The 22,829-nt window shown below is 43.8% G+C and overlaps 1 protein-coding gene across 1 annotated transcript; it reads left to right on the plus strand.

The window, feature by feature from the left end:
* The first annotated feature begins 7 nt into the window (after window positions 1–7).
* On the plus strand, window positions 8–20,941 carry CIR1 (corepressor interacting with RBPJ, 1). The gene is made up of 10 exons (NM_001031386.2): window positions 8–134; window positions 560–654; window positions 1,259–1,332; window positions 3,246–3,259; window positions 3,351–3,406; window positions 3,786–3,834; window positions 4,048–4,165; window positions 15,537–15,643; window positions 17,746–17,831; window positions 19,376–20,941. The coding sequence occupies exons 1-10, from the start codon at window positions 63–65 to the stop codon at window positions 20,085–20,087; spliced, it is 1,383 nt and encodes a 460-aa protein (NP_001026557.1). The 5' UTR covers window positions 8–62; the 3' UTR covers window positions 20,088–20,941.
* Window positions 20,942–22,829: the final 1,888 nt, after the last annotated feature.

The following is a 22,829-nucleotide window of genomic DNA, read 5'->3' on the forward strand; positions in this document are numbered from 1 at the left end:
AAGGCCCGCAGCGAGCGGTAGAGCCGGTGCGCGCAGCCGGCGGGTCGCTCCTCGCCGCCGCCATGGGGAAGTCGTTCGCCAACTTCATGTGCAAGAAGGACTTCCACCCCGCCTCCAAGTCCAACATCAAAAAGGTGAGCGGCCCTCCGGCGTACCCCGGCCGCGTGCTGTACGTCGCCGCAGCCCAGTGCTCCCGAGCTCGAACGGCCGTCTCCGTTCCCGGTTCCAGCCCTACCTGGCGCGGCGTTGCCTCGCACTGCCAGTCGCCGCCCTCCGTTGCTGCCCGCAGAGCGCTGCCCGCAGCTCCCGGCACCCGCGGTGTGCGAGTGGCGGTGCGGGCAGCACTGCGGCGTTCCCTGCGTGTTGTCTGAGCTTCGTTTGCCCTCTGCGTTACTTAGCTTCCCGTGCTCGTTCGCAAATGTTGTTGGAAGTTTTTGCTTATCAGAATTATACTTGGCTGAAAGCTGATTTTCAGCGCGCTGAACAAATGATTGCACGTGGGTGTGCTTTGCAGTAGGTTCCTGTCCGCTTGAAGCAGAAACCTCCTTGTTTTAACTAGGTATGGATGGCGGAACAGAAAATATCCTATGATAAGAAGAAACAAGAAGAATTAATGCAACAGTATCTTAAAGAGCAGGAGTCCTATGATAACAGGTGAGAGCCGGCTCTTCCCCAGCTGCTTGAAACACTGTTTCTCTCTGACCATGGCGGTAGCTGAGCCCGGTGGCTGGAAAACTTGTCTGATGGAGCAGAACTGCTTTCAAATCCCAGAACCGCAGGGGTTGGCAGGGACCTCAAGAGATTATTGAGTCCAACCCCTGCTAAGGCAGGTGCCGTACAATAGGCTGCACAGGTAGGCTTCCACATGGGTCTTGAATGTCTCCGTAGGAAGAGACACCACGGCCTCTCTGGGCAGCCTGTTCCAGTGCTTCGTCACCCCTACCGTAAAGAATTTCTTCTGCACGTTTGTAAGGAACTTCCTATGTATGAGTTTTAGGCGGTTGCTCCTTGTCCCGTCAGTACACGTGGCTGAGAGGAGCCCAGCCTCATCCATTTGCCTCCCACCTCCCTTTAGATATTTATCAACGTGAATCAGATTCCCCCTCAGTCATTGCTCCAAAGAACAGGACAGCAGGTGACCTGGCATTGCAACATTCTGATGCAGAACTGCATTTCAGCCATGACTGAAATGTGTGATCTTAGGTACGCAGCGGAGCATGCAAAAGTACTGACGCCAAACTCCATCCTTTCCGTTTAGGTTGCTTATGGGAGATGAGCGTGTGAAGAATGGCCTTAACTTCATGTACGAGGCCCCACCTGGAGCAAAGAAAGGTACCGGGGTGTCTGTTTGTGGGCAGGCAGTGCTGCAGAGCTAATGGCCCTCTGAACAAATAAATACGGTCGTTTAGATATTACAACAGCATGGTCATGGAGGGGTAATGCTAGAAGGTGTCGGTTTTTGTTTTCCCCCTGGAAATGTGCAGAGATGGATCATATTTAATAGTTTTGTTCGCACAGTACTTTAATTTCACTCAAACTGAGGAATACTTTTTTAAGCAACAGTTCAGTGTGAAGGGAAGATATGGCAACACCGGAGGTTCTGTGCTTGGCCAAGGGTGGCCAATGCCTTCTTTAAGGCATTATAAAGCACTGGGTGAGGAAGACTAGACCTTAGCAGCACACTGACTGCAGCAGCACAGACTGTTTTGGCCAGCTCTCCTTCTTAGAAATATCAAGGTAGCTTTTGCTTAAAACTTCTGCCCGAAATTCGGCTCGATTCATGTCAGGCGTGGGAGATGCCAAAGCAAGAAATTAATCAGTTGATGATGATCTTGTGAATAATAAGTGCTGGATGACCCAACTCTGGTGGGTCTGGCTGTGACTGTGTTTAGTACATTCACCAGCAGGAGTTCCTGCAAGCCTGGCGGACACATTGACGTTGTTAAGTTTTAGTGACTGATAGGTGTAAGTGCAGGGGTAAGAAAACATAATTTGTAGGAGTTTCTCCCTGAAAATGCATTTAGAACTAAAACCCTTGGCAATGCTTACATGGGCCCATCGTACAGCAGATTGTGCAGTTATTAAACTTCAAAACCTCTTGAAGTAATCCCTTAGGCTCAGAGCAAACGTAATTTTAAACCGATGACTTCTGCTAAAATACCTTTTGTTCAGATTTTACCACAAAGTATGGTTGCCGGTTTGGTAAAAAGGTGAAAAACAGGTTGTCCTGTAGCTGTTGTGCTGACCTGCTGAGACAGGAGGGCGCAGTAAAGCCAGCGTATGGCCCAGGCGTGCTTCCCAGCCACTGGGCCTGAGAAGGCTCACCAGGGCTGATTCAAAGCCCTGAAGGCTGACCGACCTTCTGAAGGAGGCTCGGACTCTGTTCCCTTCTTGCAAGCCCATCTCCACCAAATTGAAATGTTATTCTTGATAATTTTTCTTTTAATTATGACACATGCATAATACAGAACAGAAGCATTTCACTGTCTTTGCCTTAAACGTGACCTTTTTAAAACGTGAAACTGAAATGATAAGTATGGGCCCACGGGACTGAGACAGCGAATGATGCAGTAATGTTTATTAAGTAGTTTTTAGGGTGTTTTTGAGATCCTGCTAACCCAAGTGTTAAGTTTAATATAAACAGAACTTGCTTTGCAGTAAACCCTGCCTGCTAGGAATTGCATTAAACCTTGTGAGAGGAAAAGCTTCCATAAACTGTGGTTTACATTTTATGAATTAGCTAGCAAAGATGCCCATTTTAACAGTACTGCAGTCTGGGAAGCACTTATTCTGAGAAATATGAGTAGAGAAATCTAACGAGATTTCCTCCGTTCATTCTGGGTTTGCATATTAATAAAGTTAATGATAACCATCCGACAGGGTGAGTCCCTCTGTAACTGCTGTGACTGACGCCCTGACTAGGAAACAGATCTTCTCTCTGAAAACCAGAGAGCTTTGCAGCATTGCTGTCCAACCCCAAGCTTTTCTACAGTGTTTCCCTGCCTAGAGTTTGCATGTTTTTGTGCTTCTCTATCACAGCGATGTAATTTTAACAGATGATCAGGTTTTAAAGGATCTGCAACTGCATATACTAGAAGCTGGCTGTTTGTGTTCTCTATTTTAATTTACTGTCGCATTAGTGTGGACTTCAACATGTTTTGCTTCCAGATTGGGCACCAGCTGCATTTTATGCCTATAATTAATATCTTGTCTCTTTTCTTTTCATGATTTCTGAAAATTTGAAGAGGAAGCTAAAGAGGTATTTCATTACGTTGTTTCATTCCATTTTCTACCTGCTTTCTGGAAGTGTACTGAAAAAGCTCAAACTTGCCATGCTTTGTGTTTTGTAGCAAGAAGGAGAGACTGAATACAAATTTGAATGGCAAAAAGTCGCCCCTCGAGAAAAGTAAGATGTCTGGATTTTACCCACAGAAAATATATCCTTTTCTTACTTACCTTCCATTACCTTTTCTTTTTCTTCTTTCTTTTCAGTTTCATTATTTGGCGGGTCGTTTTGTGTCACCATTCATGCCCATGCAGTTAATCAGTAAAAGCTGTAAACCTGGAACCATTTCCTCGGTCAGCTTAGTTTTGGTTCAGATTTTACATCTGGATTTGAAAATATATCAAAACTAATGTTTACTATATTGAAACGAGTGCTTAGCAGAAGCATGCCTCTGAACTGGGTCTGCTGTACAAGGAGAGGCCTCAAGGTAGTCTGGTGTGTGATGGATTAAAAAGCAAAGTGAATTCACATGTGTTTGCTTTTTGTGTTTGTGTAACAGGTATGCTAAGGATGACATGAATATCAGAGACCAGCCGTTTGGCATCCAGGCAAGTCGCATACATTCCACTCTGTGCAGGTCTTGAGTGTATTGCAGATATTATCTAACTGCAGAGCATCCACGTGGACTTAATTTTGTTGTGTTCCTCAGCGAGTTTAAGAGCATTTCTTCTGCCTAATAGCACAAATGTTTCTGGTAATGTTAGGTTGTATTGTTAAGTAACTTAAGCCAGTGTTGTTTGGCTTCTTTTTTTACCTTTTAGGTGCGGAACGTGAGATGCATTAAGTGCCACAAGTGGGGCCACGTAAACACCGATCGAGAATGTCCTCTGTTTGGCCTTTCTGGAATCAACGCGAGCTCAGTGTCCAGTGATGGGTCAGGTAGGCAGCAAATGCCTTTCTGAGGCTCCGGATAAAAATGTGGGGAAAACTTCTCAGGTTTAATTTTGTAAATGTTATCTGCTTTCGAAAGGTTGATGAAACGGGGAAAAGGTTTCTCCTTTCATATGTTCTGTCCAACGTTTCAGATCATTTCAAATGCTAGGGATCTAATTTTCTGGTAACTCATTTTTAGAAGAATCTGTAAAGACTGTACAGACTGCTGATTCTTCTTGTGATGAAAATTCAGAAGCTGCAGTGAAATTGTTTACATGGGAATGAGAATACCTGTTACCAAATAAATACTCGGGTAATCTGTCGTCTAAGACTGTCCCAGTTCAGGTTCAGGCAAACTGCTCTGAAAAGCTTCAGTATATCAGTATATTTTTGTTGATCAGTTGGAAAATTGGAGGTATTTTTTTAATATATCTGATTGCACTTCTATAAATGGATGAGTAACTGAAACCGAGCTTTCCAAGGCCTGGTCTCCATTCAGCTGGCTTCTGATTGCTTTGGGAGCGATTTGTTTTTAATTAGGTTTTAGTAAAGAAGTGGATGTAAGCATTCAAATTAAATGATGTTTGCCTGGAGCGCTGTAAGTTGACTCAAGTTAGTAATGCCTTTAATATTTTCCAAGTCTTGGTCTGTTAAGAGACACCTGGTAAGGTGGGTGAGTCTTCAGACTTGCTACTGCACTTCAAGATCATGATCTTGCAGTTTTGCAGGGATATCACTACAGCTGCACGCTTGTTAACACCTACCCTTCTGTTTCTGCTCAGGACACCTATTTTATGTAGTAGCTGTTAGTTTTATTTCACGTTGGGCCTACCAGCAGTCATGCCTTTCAGAATTACACCACGCAGATATTTCATTTCTCTTGGATGAGGCATATAAGACTTAAGTTGAAGGAAACAATGCCTCCTATGCTCCTCTGCTTCTAGGCATTGTCTGATGATTATACCATTGTGTTAGCAATCCCGCAGTTGACGTTCTCAGCCTTTATATTCAATAGGTTATAAGATTAAATCATTTCCTTACCTCATTCCTACCTTAGACAAAACTGTGCTTGGAGCATTTGGTGGGGGTAGAATTATACAGTGCAGCTGTTACACGTCAGATGTGCTTTTATGTTGCAGAACGTTGGGTTTTTTATTCCAGTTCAAATGATGTGGGTAATTTTTAGGAGTGCTTGGCTGGGAAATTTGAAAATATTTGGTGCATGCTTGCACCAGCTTGAAAATGGACTCATTATTTCTAATGCAGGCACTTTGCAGCGTCAATGTAAGGCTAACTGCTTGCTTCAAACCCAACCAAACTAATTATCTAGGTGCAGGAAAGTTGGAATGCTGCGTGTTTCCTATGGAGAGAGAGGCTCTCGGGCAGCTTTCCAAACAGTCATGCTAAGCCTAAGAGAGGGATTTAACTCACAGGATGAATGTTGTATTTAGGGAAAAGCTGTAAAACTGTTTATATGTACTCAGGCTGTGCAAATGACCTCACATTTCCAAGTTGGAAGACAGTGTGCTGTGCTGAGCACGGTCTTTAGCAGGCTGAGAGGAAGGATTTCAGCAAGTAGGGGCGGGTGACAGATCAGGGTTTGTATATATAATTTGTAAGGCACTGTGATCTTGGGTTTGAATAGTCAGCTGTAATGATACTACTGCCTTCTCATTCTTTCTTTGAAGAAAACTGTATGTAAAAACAGTGGTGGTAAAAATTTAAAACAATTGTGAGTTCTTCATTTAATAGCAGATAAGAGGTTTATAGGAGCTGGTAATATCGTTAATTAGATCAGCAGTAAAAAGGTTGTCTGCTTTTTCTAACCTCAGGCATGCAATCCTCTCATCAGCTTTTCTAAATCTCCCTCTGATTTAGCTATAACAAGCTAAGCTATGCTCCTTTGAGGGCTTCTGGAGTTTCCACGACTGTAAATGAAGTATACAGTTAAGTGAAAACACAGATTATTTAATTCAGTAGTTCTCTTAAGACTCGTAATTTATGCATGTGTCGAGTGAAGCTTACATCTCATGTACATATCCTTTTTGGACTAAAGCCTGAAACCAGTCCTATGTCGTCTGGGATGGGGGATTAAGTCCTTGTCTTTGTGCTGCTGGGAGCTCTACCCGGGTGTTACCGTGTGCGGATCTGCAGTCCGCTCTGTAAACTTAGCCTTGGCTGAGGATAAAGTCAGTTTGTCAGAACAGTGTTTTTACATTTCCTGGCAGGGCACCGCAATACTAAAAAGCCAAAACCTGTCATGTTCTGATCAGAACACCCCCACAAGCAAAGTATAATCTCGCTTTGACCATTTCTCTTCATTGCTGTTTCCTTTCATTGAATCTACCCAATGCTTTTTATGACCCTTAATGCTGAGCCAGCGTGCACCTCTGTGAATGTTCTTGTCTTCCTCTATAAAACACAGCTCTCTGAGCTTTGCTTCTTCCTGCTTCTCTTTATCAGTAATTATATCCATTACTACTCCTAAGCTGCTTATTCCTAGTTGGTTTTTTTCTGATTATCTTGCAGTATATTGAAAATGTGTTCTACTGTGCCATTCTTACTTAGATTGGCCTAGAAGGCAGAAAATACTACTTAAAGTAAGTAACACTTTGAAAGGTTAGGAAGTAATTCCTTCTGTAGGAGCTCCATCTCTGAAAGCTTGTTCCTACTTAGTGTGTTTTGAAATTTGAAATGTAAGTATTGTCTCATAAATGAAGAGTACAGTGATCTAAGAAGTAGAGATATAGTAATAATAAAGTGTAACAGTTAATATCCCAGGACTGCAAATAGCTTATGAAGCTAATTTTCTTCGAAGGATCCAATCTAGCCCGTTGTCCTGGTTTCAGCTGGAACAGAGTTAATTTTCTCTATAATGTCTGCTAAGATGCTGTGTTCCGTTTAGGAGAAAAAGTGTTGATGGCAGACCAATGTTGTAGTTGTTGCTGAGCAGGGCTGCACAGAGCCAAGGATGTTTCAGCTTTTCAGCTTTTCATACTGCCCTGGCAGTGAGGGGCTGGGGGGCACAGGGAGCTGGGAGGGGACAGAACTGGCACAGATGACCTAACCTGGCCAAAGCACCGTTCCATACTGTGTGGCATCGTGCAGAACTACAAAACCAGGGGAGCTGGCTGGGGGTTGCCACAGCTCAGGGATTGGCTGGGCGTTGGTTGGAGGGTGGTGAGCAGTGGCATTGCACATCACTTTCCTTTTCTGTCTTAGTAAATTGTCTTCTTCTCAACCCATGAGGCTTTGTTTTCTGATTCTCTTTCCTTCCCGCTGGGAGGAGGGAGTGAGTGAATGGCTGTGTGGTGCTGAGCTGACAGCCAGGTTAGACCACAGCAGTCCTTTTTGGTGTCCAACATGGGGCTTGAAGGGTTGAGATAGTGATGGATCTGACCAGAGCATGTTAAAATTGTTACAAGCTTTATAGTAGCATAGTAGTTGCTGGTCACAGTATTGATTCTTTCACTCCCAGTGGGGTTTTATTTACTTTCGTGGTTACTTTTCTTAGTTCCTTTCTTGTTTATCATTGCTGGGGGCTGGCCTAAGGTTACAGATGGTTTTGCCAGTTTGTAGATAGCACACACTCGTTACATGGACCATGAACTTGATGTGGTATTTGTACTCAGTACTGCCATCGTTGTAGCAATTTGGGAACCTTACTGTGAAAACTATTAACAAGCTGATTACAACAGGCAAATTTTTGAATACAGCTGGGATGTTCAAACTGGCACAATCCTATTGCTGGGTCTTCTTCATGTGTTTCTGGTTTTATCTGTGGTTAAACCACCATTGCAAAACACCAGCCAGAGATGCGCCTTGAGGCAGGTTGGTTGGGGGTGGCAAGGTGTGTGGGAGGAGATGGGCAGGTATGTATCACCATTTCTGCATGGTTTGGAATTCGCCCCTTATCAAATGCAGAATCCTAAAAAGCTGACAGAATGTTTCAAAAAGGTGTGCCCTGATCCTGGTAATATGAAGGAGTTAGAGCTCACTGCATTGTGCTGGGGCCTGGCCTGTGCCTATCAAACGCTGCTCAGCACTGTTCTGTACCCTCAAAAAGAAGAAAATGCTTCTGGGTCTGTCCCAGCCCCTGCAGCAGGTCATGTGGCTGAACCAGAGAGCAAAAGGAAGCAGAAGCAGCCTGTCCCCATCTTGCCTTTTCCTCCTCCAAAAACTTAAAATGCCTTCAAAAGGTATTCTTTGAATGGCATCTTTAAAAGCACAGCAGAGTAACGTGCATCTTTAAATTCTCCAATCAGTAAGTTTCAGTAGGATTTCAAATTGAAAGAAAGTAATGCAGAAACGAGTAGGTCATGTCAAAGGGAAAGAAACAGCACATGAACGGAACAGTGAATTAGTGCTTTGGATGGTGATCTCCAACAAGCACAGTTACTGCATTCCAACCTTCTTGCATTTCTTGATGCTTTATTGCCTCAAGTGTTTCAAAGTAGTCCGGTCTGTTCTTAGGAAGACCTTCTGCTACAGGAATGAGAAATGCACATTTCACTTTTAATCGCCAGTGTTATTTCCTTTGATACACTATAAATGATGCATCTCAACACGCAGAGAAAACGCTGAGTACCGCACCTGCACCGAGCGCTACGTCTTCTGTTCTAATCTTCTCCTTCAGGAAGAGAGCAGAGTAAAATATCTTCTTTGGACTCAAGCTTTTCAGCCTCAGGGGAAATGTTTAATTTAAAATGAGTGAAAACGAAACTTTGTTGGCTGTAGTTGGGTTACCTGAAGTTCTGCTCTGTTTATCTTTGAGGAAAGAGGTACAGTTCTCTTAATTCAGCAGAAAGGTACTGGTCTTTGCACTTATCTCACGTGATGGCTGCATTGTCATCTTCCTTTCTGCCTGTAACCCAGAACAGCAATCTCTAAGCGGTTTCAGTGTTGAGTATCTCACACAGGGACCAGTCGCTGGCTCTGCTTTGCTCAGGTGGAACCAATGCAGGGCTGCAGCGTGCTTGGCATGGGACTCCGTTCTGTTCGAGTGAAGACCTCAGTCTTTCAAGACCTAAAATACACTGCAGTGCACCAGCAAACAGCAAAATAATTACAATCAGTCCCTTAGCTTAGGCTTGGTTATTTTGCTTCTGGGACTATTTTACTCATCTAGCAGGTAATTCATACCAGAAAAAAAAAATAATAATCTTACCATTAAAAAAGCGCCTTTTGAATAATATCTCACCGGTGAATAGAGATTATTTCTGCAATAAGGCAATTTCAGTGGATGTGGTTAGCATGGGATAATCACACCCCTGGGGTACAGCCTTGTCTGTAATCTCCCAGGAGTGTAATTATTTCATGATAACTGCACCCCCTGATGTTGCATTATTTCCATTATGAAATTCTTAGTTTTAGATATAAAGTAACTTACTTTGATCACTGGGAACTGCCAAGTAGTGTTAGAATGCTCCAGCTGTGACGCGTACAGAGACCAACTTATAAGATTTACTTCTCCTTTACAAAGTTAAATTAGGCAATCAAAATGCTGCTTTGGGCTAAACTGCTTTACCATCTTCTTTTTACTGGTAAAACCCCAACTTTCCAAGTTCAGACAAGATGAAAGTATCTCTTGTGGTTCTGACTTTACGTGCAGCTTTGTATATATGTGTGTATATGCACATACAGAGTACGTGATACAGACAGCAGAAAAGCATGTCACCAGCATCTCAGAGTTTGCCTGTATAATCCTTTATTTTAATCGTTAATCAGCAACAGCAGTTGGCTTTGGTGCTTTTCCATGCTGTTTGTTTGTTTGACATTATTAGAACACAGACTCATAGGTTTGGCATGCAAAAACTTCTGCAGTAGTTTTGTTAATTCACTTTGACATTGTCCGTAAGTGCCACAGTCAGATGAATCTATCCAATGTGATGCTCTTGGCCTATTAAACCTCGGCTGGAGAGTGCTGGGCATCATGCTCTGCACTGCTCTCAACACGCTATGGCCAACTGGCTCTGTATATATTCTGCCCAGTGAAGAAACAAACGACTCTGCAAAATATTTACACATTTATGGAAAACTCTGGGATATACAAGTCAAAATGTGACTGAGTGACATGTATATATATCTAGTGCCTGACGTTCCACCAAGATGAAAAAGCTCTTGGTGTGTCACCGTGAATGCAGCCTTCCAAAGGCTCATCAGCACCTCCTAAAGCGTGTGCCGCTTCTCTTTGCGTTACCCAAGTGTCCCCACACTCACCGTGCCTGTCTGTCACTCGCTGATCTTCAGCTTCTTTGGGGTGTGAAATCCCTCGCCTTACAGATCGTTGTAATAGTCAGCCATACTAAGACAAGAAAAATGAGATCTACGTCTGTATTATATTATGCGTAGAATCTCCCGGCATGTTTTCCAGCAACCGATGTGGTACCATTTTGTTTTCCCACAGATAAAAAGTGCTTTGTACTGGGGATGCAGGAGTGGATTTAAGTGTTCTCTTGAATCTGTATTAACAAAGGAGAGATATTTGAATATGCTAACTGCGACCGTTTGTGTAAATGGTCATCTGCAGAAATGCAGCGCGTATGAAACTTTCCTTTACAGTCTGCAGCTGAGACCTTTGATTGTGAGCAGTAGGAGCCCTAACAGAATCTTCATGTAGTTCAAGAACTATCTCATTTCAGAATAATCCTCCATTTATGCTTCAGAAGCCTCTGTATTTGGTGTGAATGGCATTTGAGTAATAAATATGGATTCCTGTAGCAGTTTGATGATTTAAATGTTTTTTTACTTCTTAAAAATTCAAGATTCTCTGAAACAGCCTGTGACAAAAGCACGGCAATGCGTTACATTCAGTTAAACTGCAGACGCCCTGAAGAAAAGCTAATTAAAAGCCAGAGGTTTTGTGTTCGTTGGTTTCTCTCGATGCCAACTGCAGCAGTTGCTTTGAAGTGTAAATATGGTCTGAATGGAGTCATCCCCGAAAGAGATGGAAAAATTATCAGTGAAAAATGATCAGTTCTGAATTAGTGGAGGCTGCATAAACTTGCTGAGTTCTTCACGACCAGGGTCACGATCACATAATTATGATAATAGCTCTTTGTCCTTTAGATAAATGAGAAGTGTCTACTCTTATCTCTGCCACAACTGCGGTGAGACTTCACAGAAGATACGGTGTGATTAGGCTCAGCCTGTAATTCTTTCCCATTTTTGTTCCGTTTCCTTTTAAGCCATCTGAAAAAGAACCTACAGAACCGTGTGGAGAGCACAAAAAGTATATGGGTATGTTATTGACAAACCTGTTTCTTGTAATTTTGATGTTAGGTTGTCTTTTAAAGCAAAACCCAAAAAGCCTTGAGTCTAAATGACACGCCCTGCCACCATGCAAAGTCACATTCTGATTTCAGCCTATATTCACCCTTCTTGTGATCATCTGTTAAAGCAACCAGCAGCGTGGTTTTCCAACGCTTATTTAAGGTGAAAGAGCTGTTTGCAAACTTCTGGTGTATGCAGGTCTGCAGTACTCCACCTGCAGACCCAACAGAGCTGGGCATTGTTTGTTTCCTTTCTGTTCCTGTTTGGAAACTGTAGCATGCAGCTATGCTGTCCTCAGCCAGTGGAGTTGTCTTGCTTGTGAGCTGATGATGCACTGTTCATCTTCAGTGGGTAATTCAATAAATTCCTGTTTGTTTTGCTTAGAGATCACTAATAAGGTTTTAGAATCTGAGTGGGAGTTGCCAATGTGATTGATTTATTCAACAGCAGAGCACGGCTTTAATATTGCTATCATATAGCAAATCACATTTCTTTTTGGAAGATTTACGGCATCATGCTGTCCAAGGTGAGCATGAGAAAGGCCTAAGCGTGTCATCACCATGCTACTTTGTTAACACAAAGCACGTGGTAATAATGGATAAGCCCCAAGAGTCTCTTGTCCTTGGTTTGTAAGTGACTTTTTAAGCCTAGATAGAGAGGAGTATACCGAATGTGAAGCGTAGTGATGAAGGGCTAGCAGATAGGCCAGTGTGCTTTTTATTCATGTTTGTCTACATTTCATCTCTGTTAGCATCTGCTACGTACTGGCTAGGGTGATTTCCTCTGCCACAGGTTGGAATGTTGGTTACAGTATTACTGCTTCTCACCTCTTTGCTTTTCGTATGTATTCCGTAATAAAAATCTAGATAGGAGCTTCATCGATCGCGAAGAATGAATGGGTTTGTTTATCTGTGCTGGTGACAGCAGTGAAAGCTTTTATCAGTAAGTTGAGCTGACGCTGTCGAGGGTATGTAGCATGAGCAGATAGATGGAAAAGTGCTATCTTGGTGATAGTGGCAATCACAGCATTATGGTCTGTCCTTACTGCCACTGAAACTGTTGTAGAAAAAGTGGTATTTAATCACAGTTGTTACGAAAAAAGGTTTTAACGTCCTGTTTGCTAATACTGGATAATTTGATAAATGTGCTTCAGACATTTTAATGGAGGTCTGCTGGATGGCGTGTTACAGCCAGCATTGTTCTCCCAAGGAGGAGCCCTTTGCCCATGCTCATTAGAGGAAACATTCTGGCAACAACAAAGCATTACACATGCTCTGTGCGTTTGCGGCTTTGTGGAAAGTACAGGCAGAATGGAAAATGACAGTTTTGGCTATAGGTTGCTCTTGTTTCTGCGCTGAGAGCGGGGGTAATAATGTGGGGTAGGAGAGCCTGCTGTAAGCTAGGCGGTCAGTAATTGAAATCCAGAATTATATTGCCCCCTGGTTGTTTAATAGAAGCAGAATTGATTCTGTTAAATTGATCTCAGTAAAGTGCAGTAAGAAATTGGAGTGCTCTTTGTTATAGAAGCAAATTGACAATATGTTGTAGAGGTCTTCGTATGATATCCTTCTGAAATCCAGCATAATTGATGCTCATGTGGGCTTCAGAAAAATTCTACTTACAGCTCTTCTATTTATTTAATTGCATGAATATTGCAGAGATGCACCAATTGCTGTCAAGCTAAGGTTGCGCTCAGGTTGTACTTTGTGAAGGCTGAAATCCTTCCTTCCACACTTCATTGAATGGTTTGAGTTTGCAGATCTTATGTCCCAACCCTGAGTTAACTGAGCCATCCGTGTTTTTCATTCCTTAAAAAACTACCTTAAACAAAATATAAGAGAGGGTGAAGGCATTAAAAGCTCTGAGAAGTAAGAAACAGAAAGAAATAGCAGCCTATTTGCTTGAAAACAGTATTTCTTAAGGCACGGAAAAGGTAAAAATTGTGAAAAATAAAAACGTAAATTCTAGAAAATGAGCTTGGCAGATTGAAAAATTGCTCTTTAAAAATAGCAAGGTACTCTTTTTGACTTGTTTCAGAAAGGATAAGAAACAGATGATGAAACATTATAACTTTGAGCTTATTTTTAGTTAGCTGATGGAGGAACGCTGGGAGGCTTCTGTTAGAAATCCTAGCAATCAGCTATTTTTACAGAATTCCTGCATCTAGGTGCTATTGACTTGTGACATAATGTCCTCTCTGGTCCTTCTCACCTGCGTGAGGTGACTGAGCTAGCTTCTTCACAGACAGTCTCACAAGTCCCTAAGGAATGCACGTATGAGGATGTCGTGGGTTGAAGCACAGCAGGGAAACGGGGTCCCTTTTGGGGAGAAGCAAAGAAAAACCACTCAGTTATGATAAGGAGAGATAACAAGATAACAGCGCTGCGCGGTGCGCTGTGCCTCTGCACCCAATAGCCTGCCAGGTGGTGTCGTGATACAGAATGCTGCTAAAACCAGGACAGGGGACATCCATTTGCACAGCACGAAGTATGTTTCTTTTCTGATGAATGAGTGATTGAAAATTGATGGATGCCACCCACGGAATACTTAGGTAGCACCTGTTCCTGAGATGATAGCCAACTGAGAGCCTCTCGGCCCAAGCTTACCGTGAGTCCTTAACATACAGTTTTAAAGGGAGACCAAATAAGAAACAATTGAATTCATAAAGCACTTGAATCTCAAGGTCTTGTATGTTTGGTACACCTTGTCCATGTCCACCAGTCAGGAGTAACAGTGATGTGTCAGCTGTCCTTGTTACGGTAGTACCATATTGCGTCTGAAGCATTGCAGGTGGAGCTATGAATGTATCTCCTTGATGTCATTAATAAACATGGAAGCGAGGCTTCTATAAATTTCTCTTAGCCATGTTTGCTTTCCTTTTTAGCATACCTATTATGTGTGTGGCTGTGCTGATCCTGGTGTGAGCGGGCACTCTGGCAGGCCTCCTCTTCGCTTGTGTTGGTCCGTGCTTTACAGCACAGCTGCAGTCAGTTGGGCAGAAATGCACCAAAATCAGTAACATCGTGCATTTGTGATTGGCTTTTTATGTGGAAGAGGAAATGACTTGACTTACCTCTTCCCAGCGCTGCTGTGAACAAAGAATGCCTAAACGGTTTGTTTCTAGAAAATGAGCTACTGGTAAGAGTGCATCTGTGGGGGGAAAAGATAACCTTACGGTTTACGTGTAGTTTAGTGATGTCCCACTAACTGCTCCGTACTCTGCATAACGTGCCTTCGAATTTTACTTAGCTTGCCTTCTCCATTTGCCTTACACAGTCATTGACAGGAAGGCTAGTGAACTAAGCGCTATGGAGATTTACCAAAGGGGACCTACCGAAAGCAGGTGTGTTTAGGGTGAAGAGAAAATGCCTGTTCAGTGAATCATATGATATATTGATAATGGTAGCATTCAGTTAAAGCCAAAGAGCCAGGGGTGGGGTATGTAAGTTACAGCAAAGCCAGCACGATGCAGACAAAGTTGCTGTGCCTAATCCCAAACACCTACAGTAGTGTGAGGCACTGCATGCTTTTGAAGCTGAAAGCTGTGAGCGGACTCAGGGTAACAGCACAGACACCCAGCACATCTGGGGGGCCCTAGAATGAGTAAGGACGTAACTGATCTTTCCATGTATTTATTTTCCATCAGTATACCTCGTTTCTGGTGATGGTTACTTTCTGTGTTTAACTTCAGAAACGTGTGAAAAATTATGAAAAATAGCTAATTAGTGGCATAGTAGCAACGCATTTCCCCATTGTGTTAGGGGAGAAGAGGCACTTCCAAGTCTTGGTTTATGTTTTTTCCTTCGGTTTTCTGTGCTCTTTGTACTACAGCAGAAATACACTTAGCTAAATATATTGTTTTCAACATGACAAAGTTACATAAGAGAATCCCCTTGTACTTAAAGAAAAATGCAATTATTTTCTATTCTGAATCTCCAGACTGCTGTTTTAGAAAATCATATCTGATTATTTGCTCAGCAGAAGATTATTGAGTTGATTTAGCTGTGATTTTACTTAACAAAGCTTCAACTGAATTCCTACTGCGGAGTCCAAAAAAGGTAGAGAGATATAAATGATACATTCAAACTGTGATTTTTGTGAACAGGGCCATCAATGCACCCCTCGGAGCTAATAGCGGAGATGAGAAACAGTGGGTTTGCACTGAAACAAAATGTACTGGGGAGAAACTTGACCGCAAATGATCCATCACAGGTAATGATCTTTTTACCAGTAAGCTGAAAATGTCTATAAATCTAAATGTGATTGCTTGTGAATTGCTACTTAATGTTTTCCAATATGCATATCCATAGGAAAGCTGAATAGCTGCACCAGTGGAAAATCTCCAGACGCTTACTGTGTTTTCCAGCTCTGTTTTAGTCAGAATGATGAATCATAAGTTACCTTTTTTTTTTTCTTTTAATCTATTTGTAAAAAATTAAATACCTCCTCTGGGTGACTAGAAATGAAATGTTTCGTGAGGGAGTGGGTATGGGTTTTGCCACGTACTTGTGATGCAGCGGTGGCCTCTGCATGGATGTTTGAGAAAGCACGCCCAAGTATTGCCAGGAGTGCTATGGCTGCAGATGTTTTTGGTTAACTGGATATTGTTATGTCCGTTATTTCTGAGGGAGAAAATATTTAATTGTTATTACTTAGACTGCAAGAGGTGTACTTCAAGTAGAGGCAATTTGATAGTAATGTCAAGTGAAAAATTCACATGCGTTACTTGACTGAGATGCTATGCAATAACCTTTGTTCCTATGGGAGGATAGTCAAAATGCCATGTCACCAAGTTTAAATTAGAGACAAGACAACAGCCTTCAGCTGGTCTTGAAACGCCGGAGTAAATCAACAATTCCTTCCGTCTCCACAGTTGGATGTAGGTAGGTTGCTCCCAAAGTAATGCTTCCTATTTATTTCCCTTGAAACAACAACAAATACAAAGAACACAGTAACACTACTTTAATAGAGCATATTCTCAGCTACATAACACTGTTTTTCAACATGGTCACCACCATTAGCTGATTCACACAGATGAACTGAGTGAGATGCTCTTCATTTTGTGGTGTGACAGCTGTGCATGGCCATCTGGAACATGACTTGTCTTTCATGTCACTGTCACCACTGCTGAAACACACCACCCACGAGCTCACTGTGCTCACATCTGCTGTGTGATCTCCATAAACATTCCGCAAGCATCGATGAACGTTAGAAGATGCAGTTTTTTTCTGCACGGAGGAATTCAGTGACACACCTTTGCTATGCACACTTTCATGTCAGACACCATTCTGTCAGACTGCCCCCCTGCTGCCGTCTGTCACACGGCAACAACATGTAATGGGATATTGGTGGGAAGGTTCAACCTCAACTGCCCCACCACCCGCATCTGCCTCTGACACTGTGGGCCAACATAATAAAATAGAAGGCAGTACTTCCGGAGCAGCCTTTGTAACTGTATTTTAAAAAGCTGTGTGCGATAGAAAAAAATGTAGCATCTGGGCACTGGTAAATGGAGCACAGTGATAGCAGTACTTTAGCCTTAAGTTAGGTGTGGTGTTTCTTGGTTTTTGGTTGTTTTTTTGGGGGGGGGAGGGGTAGGGGGAAGAGCTTTTTAATCTTTATTTCTTCTTTCCCCTCCTAAGTGTGGCTAAAATTAAGAACATCATGGTGGAGAACTGTAGTGTAGCAGATGTAGACAATTTGAAGCATTGAGGGTCATAAAGTAGCTATGCTTTGTTGATTGCGATACTGTATGCAGATTGTATGATTACCGTATTTTGCATTGCTAGAACGCTTTATGAGCATTTAAACACTAATAGCACAACAGTAAGGTAGATATGTTAATACCCATTTTCCTAATGACAAAACTGAGACAGGAAAGTAATTTGCTTAAATTACTCCGGGTTTGAGCAGGACTAGCATCGTACCTATTCATCCAAGCATGATAAAAATGAGGTGACTTATCCTAGGGAATCGTGTGGGCTCCAAAATTGGCTCATTTTTATTAACTGTTTCAGAAATGTTTCTTTCCCTGGCAGCGATTTTTCATATGTTACTAATAACTTCTGCTGTATAACCCCCACATTACAGCACCTACTCAGCTTGGAGACAGAATGTGGGTGGGTGTTTTTTTTTTTTTCCCTTACATCAAATATGTTGCTTTTCCCAAAGAGCTTTGAGTTGACTTGGTAATGCAAGCACATTGGTGCCCCTGCAAAAATAAGGCATGCACAGATGCATGCCTTTTAATGCAGCACCCTGAATGGGGAGGTTATCTTGATCCACGGACTGAACGTTGTACTGCATTTTTCTAGGAATTTGTTGCAAGCGAAGGAGATGATGATCCAGAAGTTGAATTTTTAAAATCACTGTCAACCAAACAGAAACAGAAACTTTTAAGGTAAGTGTAGTACGAAGTGGAAGGGCTCTGTGTCAGCAGTAGCTCTGATTCCGTAGTTGTCTTGTGCTCTTTTGTCCCTGTACCTCTTCTGTGTCATCAAAGAGCTTAGCACCATTGCTACAGAAGCACGTGAATGTTGTTTAACGCACACTTGACCCCAAATAGCACCGTGCAGCATGCTTGTTTGTCTCGCTTTTTTTATGTATTATGTATGTTTGTTTACTGGTTTACAACTTGGCCAAGTATGTTACTTTATTCCATGCAGCTGAAGTGGACCTGACCTTGCACCTCGTTGTCTCAGTTGAGGTGTGTCGGTGTGCTTTAGGGTGCAGGGTTTATGGATTGCCGCTTCAGCTAAGCCAGCAGAGGGAGCTCCTCGTATTTCTGTGCTTCTAATAACAAGTTAATGAGGATTTTATTATCTGCTTCCATCCTATTGATTTCATACGTCAGGTGACTCGCAGTGCTTCCCCCTGTTCATTTGCAACATTCTCTTGAAATAATGTGAACGTGTGTAAGAGCTACTGCCAGATGGATCCCATACAGATATCACTGGTCAAAACTGCAGTCAGCTTTCAAGGTTAAAAAAACCCCCAACACACTGTGTACACAGAGAGCAGAAGGGGAGAAAGGCCAACTGTTAAGCAGGTACCTGAGTAGGTAGGTTTATATGGGACCTGCATACGTAACCAGTCGTTCACTGGAAATATTGGGCATATTCTATGTTTATTTTAAGTAAGGAATGTATACGGAGTTTGAGTATCTTAAAACAGTTTGAACTTCTGCTGGCCCAATGCAACTAATCATAGTGCTTCATATTTTCCAAGTTGAACTTCAGTAGATGTTTGGGTCCTTTAGATTTTAAGAGTCTGAAGGGATTCTTTCAGTACACTGCAGGTAATGTCATTATTCAGTCACTGATTTTCTGAGACATGTAAGCACAGCAAGCAATGAGTTAATAATGAAAACTTCTGCAAAAGCAGTTAAATGGCAGCGAGTGCGTGTGCATGACAGAGCAGTGCAGTTGTGGCTGGAGCACTCCCATTTCTACCCGTGACAGAAGGCGTTATTGGAATTATCGGCATTGTTTGCCTGGAGATCTCTGGGATGTGGGCTTTTAAATCTCAGTTTCCATCGTTAATGGGAAGGGAACGCTGATTGCTTTTTTTCCTTTTCAAAATCCCTCCTAAGCATGCACGAATGAAAGCAGCAGGTTTTCCAAACTGTCTCCAGCAGACTGACAGTAGGAAAGCACCGCCGATTAATTGTCTGTACTCCTGGTGATAAGGCCAAAATGTACTTCTCTTATTTTAAAAGGAAGAGATTGAGAAACCGTCTTCTAACTATGCTTAGCTCAAGGTTAGAAGCTGAAAATGATTTTAAATACTTTGCTGGATGAGGATTGAAATTCAACGAGCCTTTATGGAGAATAGTGTACTCAGTGTGTAGGACGAGCGAAGTAGTCAACTTTAAAAGACAATGACTGTAATTTAGAGTATGCTAACAAGTCTGATTGCACTGCTCTCTTATTTTGAAAATAAAAGGAAATTGGATCGTCTGGAGAAGAAAAAGAAAAAGAAAGACAGAAAGAAGAAAAAGCAGCAAAAGAAAAAAGGCAAAAGTAAACACAAGAAACATAAGATGAGCTCCTCTTCCTCATCCTCCAGTGAGACTTCAGGAAGCAGCAGCGACAGTGAGACTGACAGCAGAGATAAAGCGGCACAAAAGAAGATGTATTCTAAGAAAAGAAAAAAAGGCAAGTTTTCAGAGGCTAGCAGCAGCGATTCAGAAGGGAAGGCAAAGACTAGGAAGGAAAAACTTTATGAAGATCTCTCCAGTAGTCACGGTAACAAGGACAAAGATAGGGAGAAGTATAGACTTTTAAAGCAAGATAGTTCTGCGGAGAACAGCAAACGGAGCTCCTGTGAGGGGGAAAGAAAGTCCAAAAGCAGATACCAGAGAGAGACTGAAAGAAAGGAGAGGGATAGCAGAAGCCAGAGCGCGGATGAGAGGAGAGGGAGAAGCCCTTGCACAAGTCACAGCAGTCGCAGGCAAAGGCAAACAAGAAAAAGCCCAAGTCAAAGCCCTGGTGAAGAGCGTCACAGGAAAAATGAAACCAGGAGCCCCAGCACAGATGGGCACAGAAAGGAGAAAAAATACAGAGAGGGCAATGGCGACAGGTGCAGTAACGTGGAATACAGAGAAAGGAGCAGACGGAGTAGAAGCAGAAGCCGAGAGAGGAAAAAAAAGAGATAGTGTGGGGGACAGGTGCAAACAAAAACGTCTCCTTGATGAATACCTTTCATAAGGGCTCAGTTACACACTGCTCTTCGTTTCCCAACCTCTGTAACTAGCATTGCCTAAACAAAGCCAACAGTGTCGTTTCTATGATGTTATAATATCTGTAAATTAGGACAAATGTTATGGTATTTTTCTTACTGTATAAATATTCTTGTTGGCAAATATCTTATGTGAACGTGCAGTCATTCCCAGAGCTGAGTTGTAAAGTATTTCAGAGCAGCGTTGGATATTCTTGCTTTTTGGCGGTGGCGACTTTTGTTTTGATGCAACTGTGAGGGGAAGCAGAAAGTAACAGGGAAGAACCCTGGGGTATGTTAAATGGGGTATGTTAAACGGTCACAAACGTTGGAGATGGCTCTGGGTAAAATCCCTGCTTCCAACATCAAACCATTATGTTGTAGAGGGCTTTTTGTTGTTGTTGTTGTTGTTTTATACCGCACCGTTTTTCCTAAAGTTCCCCGTAAGAGATCAATTTCAGGAGTTAAAACAACAGAGAGACACAGTTCACATAAGTGTGTAGCCAACATTTTTTGACCTCCTGCAGTGTACAGCTTGGTCAGGGCTATCTAAACGTCTTGAACCCCTGTTGGTATGTGTCAGTACAATGTCAAGTTATTGTTCGATAAGCTCTCAAGACATGAAAAGAATATTTACAGCCTCAACTGCTCCGGGTGTTTCATTGTTTGTAATAGGAAGTCCATGTAAATACCCATCCTCTTGTTTCTGTGGAACAGACTTCTTTTTTCCTCGGTGACTGTTCTTCACACGCTGTTATGAACTTCAATAATAAAATACCTTATTATTTAAAAGCAGTGAGAACCGCCTTCTTCTCCGGTGTTCCGAGTCAGTACAAATGCACGAGGCAACGTTTTGCTTTCTGTTTCAGGGCGGCAGGTGGAGATGCATCAGTGGGCAGGTGAAGGTGCTGCTGAGCTGACGGGCAGCTTTCTTCCCCTCCTCGCTGCCAGGGCAAACGGCGCTTTATTACCAGTCCACTTCTGCTTCTTAAAACTGCCACGCCGTTTTTCAGTATCGGGCAGAGTATAATATATGGTGGAAGTGACCTGGCTTATCTTTTAAGCACGTGTGAATGAGTTTGAAAGGGTGAGCCATTAAGCGATGTCACCTTCTTCTAAATGCTTCTGCATGAGGTTCCTCGGAGTGTTCATAATGAAGTGGCCGGGAGTTTAAGATGTGCACAACCCGGCAGAGTCAAGCCCTATGGTAATGTGTGCGTGAGAGCTCGGAGTGAGGGGGAACAGGAGGCTGCTCAGAATGCCCATACAAAGAATCCGAACGTTGTCTTGCGAACGGAGTGCTGTCTGTCCCTCTGGGATGGGCAGCGTGATAGGGGGAAAGGCCTGTTTTTGTGGTAAACTTCACATTACACGCAGCAGGAAAATTCAGGGGGTAAGAAACGAGCAATGGGCTATGCGTTCCCGAAGCAGGGGCTGTGTGTGGCAGGGTTCCGGTGCCCACCTGGGAGGGACAGCCGATGCCTGCAGCTGTGGGCACCTCGCTGGGCCCGGCCACATGCGCCCACTGAGGTGCGTGCTGAGCACACCTGGCCTCCTTCCACGGGCATGCCGGGAAGTGGCGTGGCTTCGACGTGAGGCCGCCGCGATTGAAAGTTCCAACAGGGAGAGTGCCACGTTGGATGCGCCCTCTCAGAGACCACCGGCTGAAGAGCTCTCAGCGAGCCGCTCGTACTCGGGAAGCTCTCCCTGCTGAAGGCCCGGGCGGCCCGCGGCGTTCCCGCCGCCCTTAGGCGGGCACACGGCGGGGCCCACCGCGCCAGGTGCGGCGGGAAAACGGCCGTTGTGCGCAGGCTCGGGGCGAAGCCCCGCCGGGACCCCTCACAGCGAGGGCAGCGCGCAGGGCGCCGGGTTCGCGACGCGGCCCGCTCGGCGGAGCCCTGTAGGAGGTGCTGTCGCTTCACGGATGGCGGTAAGAGCGTCTTTTCATCGTTGTTATTATTATTATTATTAACAAAAACACGGGACGCGGTCAGAGGTGACGGGGCCACCTCGAGTTCCCCCCGTAGGAAGCTCTCTATTTATGTTGTCATTGATTAATTCCCGCTCCCTCATTTGATTCCGATTTAGAGCGATTTGATTCTAATTGAATTAGCATGTAATTTGGGTGTACATAATTACTGTAATTATGACGTTCAGGTAAGGCAGCTTTCGGCTCGGAAAGGCACTTTCAAATGTTCTACTTTTGTCTCTTCCCCGAGCGGACAGGGACTCCGCGCCCCGCCAGCCACGTAGCAATTAGCCCATCTCGCCGGCAACGCTCGCACGCCGGCTGAGACAACGAAGCCGAGGCGGGAGGGCGGTGCGGTTTCGCCCGGTGCCCGCCGGCGGGGTCCCCCGCCGGCGGGCACCGGGCGAAGCCGCGCCGCCCGAGGCGGCCCCCGACCTCGCCCCGCCGCCCTCGAGTTTGGCCGCTAGGTGGCGCCCGAGAGCCGCCGCACCGAGGCCGGCGGGCCGCCGTGGGGAAGGCGAAGCCGGGAGTTTTCACCCCCCTGTGTCGTTGTTATTATTATTATTATTATTATTATCACCATTATTCCTTCTCCCCTCTTCCCGACGCGTTAAGAACGTTATCCCTCGGGGGAATTGGTCGCGAAGTGATTCGCGCTCGGAGGGGAGGGGAAAAGGCTGCGAGCGGAGCGCGGAGAAACTTTGCGTTCGA

This window comes from Gallus gallus, chromosome 7, assembly GCF_016699485.2.
Source record: "Gallus gallus isolate bGalGal1 chromosome 7, bGalGal1.mat.broiler.GRCg7b, whole genome shotgun sequence".
Taxonomy (NCBI): domain Eukaryota; kingdom Metazoa; phylum Chordata; class Aves; order Galliformes; family Phasianidae; genus Gallus; species Gallus gallus.

Coding starts and splice junctions, on each gene's coding strand:
- CIR1 (NM_001031386.2), top strand. CDS start 63: ATGGGGAAGTCGTTCGCCAACTTCATGTGCAAGAAGGACTTCCACCCC. Junction 655..1,258: donor CAGGAGTCCTATGATAACAG/GTGAGAGCCGGC, acceptor CTTTCCGTTTAG/GTTGCTTATGGGAGATGAGC. Junction 15,644..17,745: donor CCGCAAATGATCCATCACAG/GTAATGATCTTT, acceptor GCATTTTTCTAG/GAATTTGTTGCAAGCGAAGG.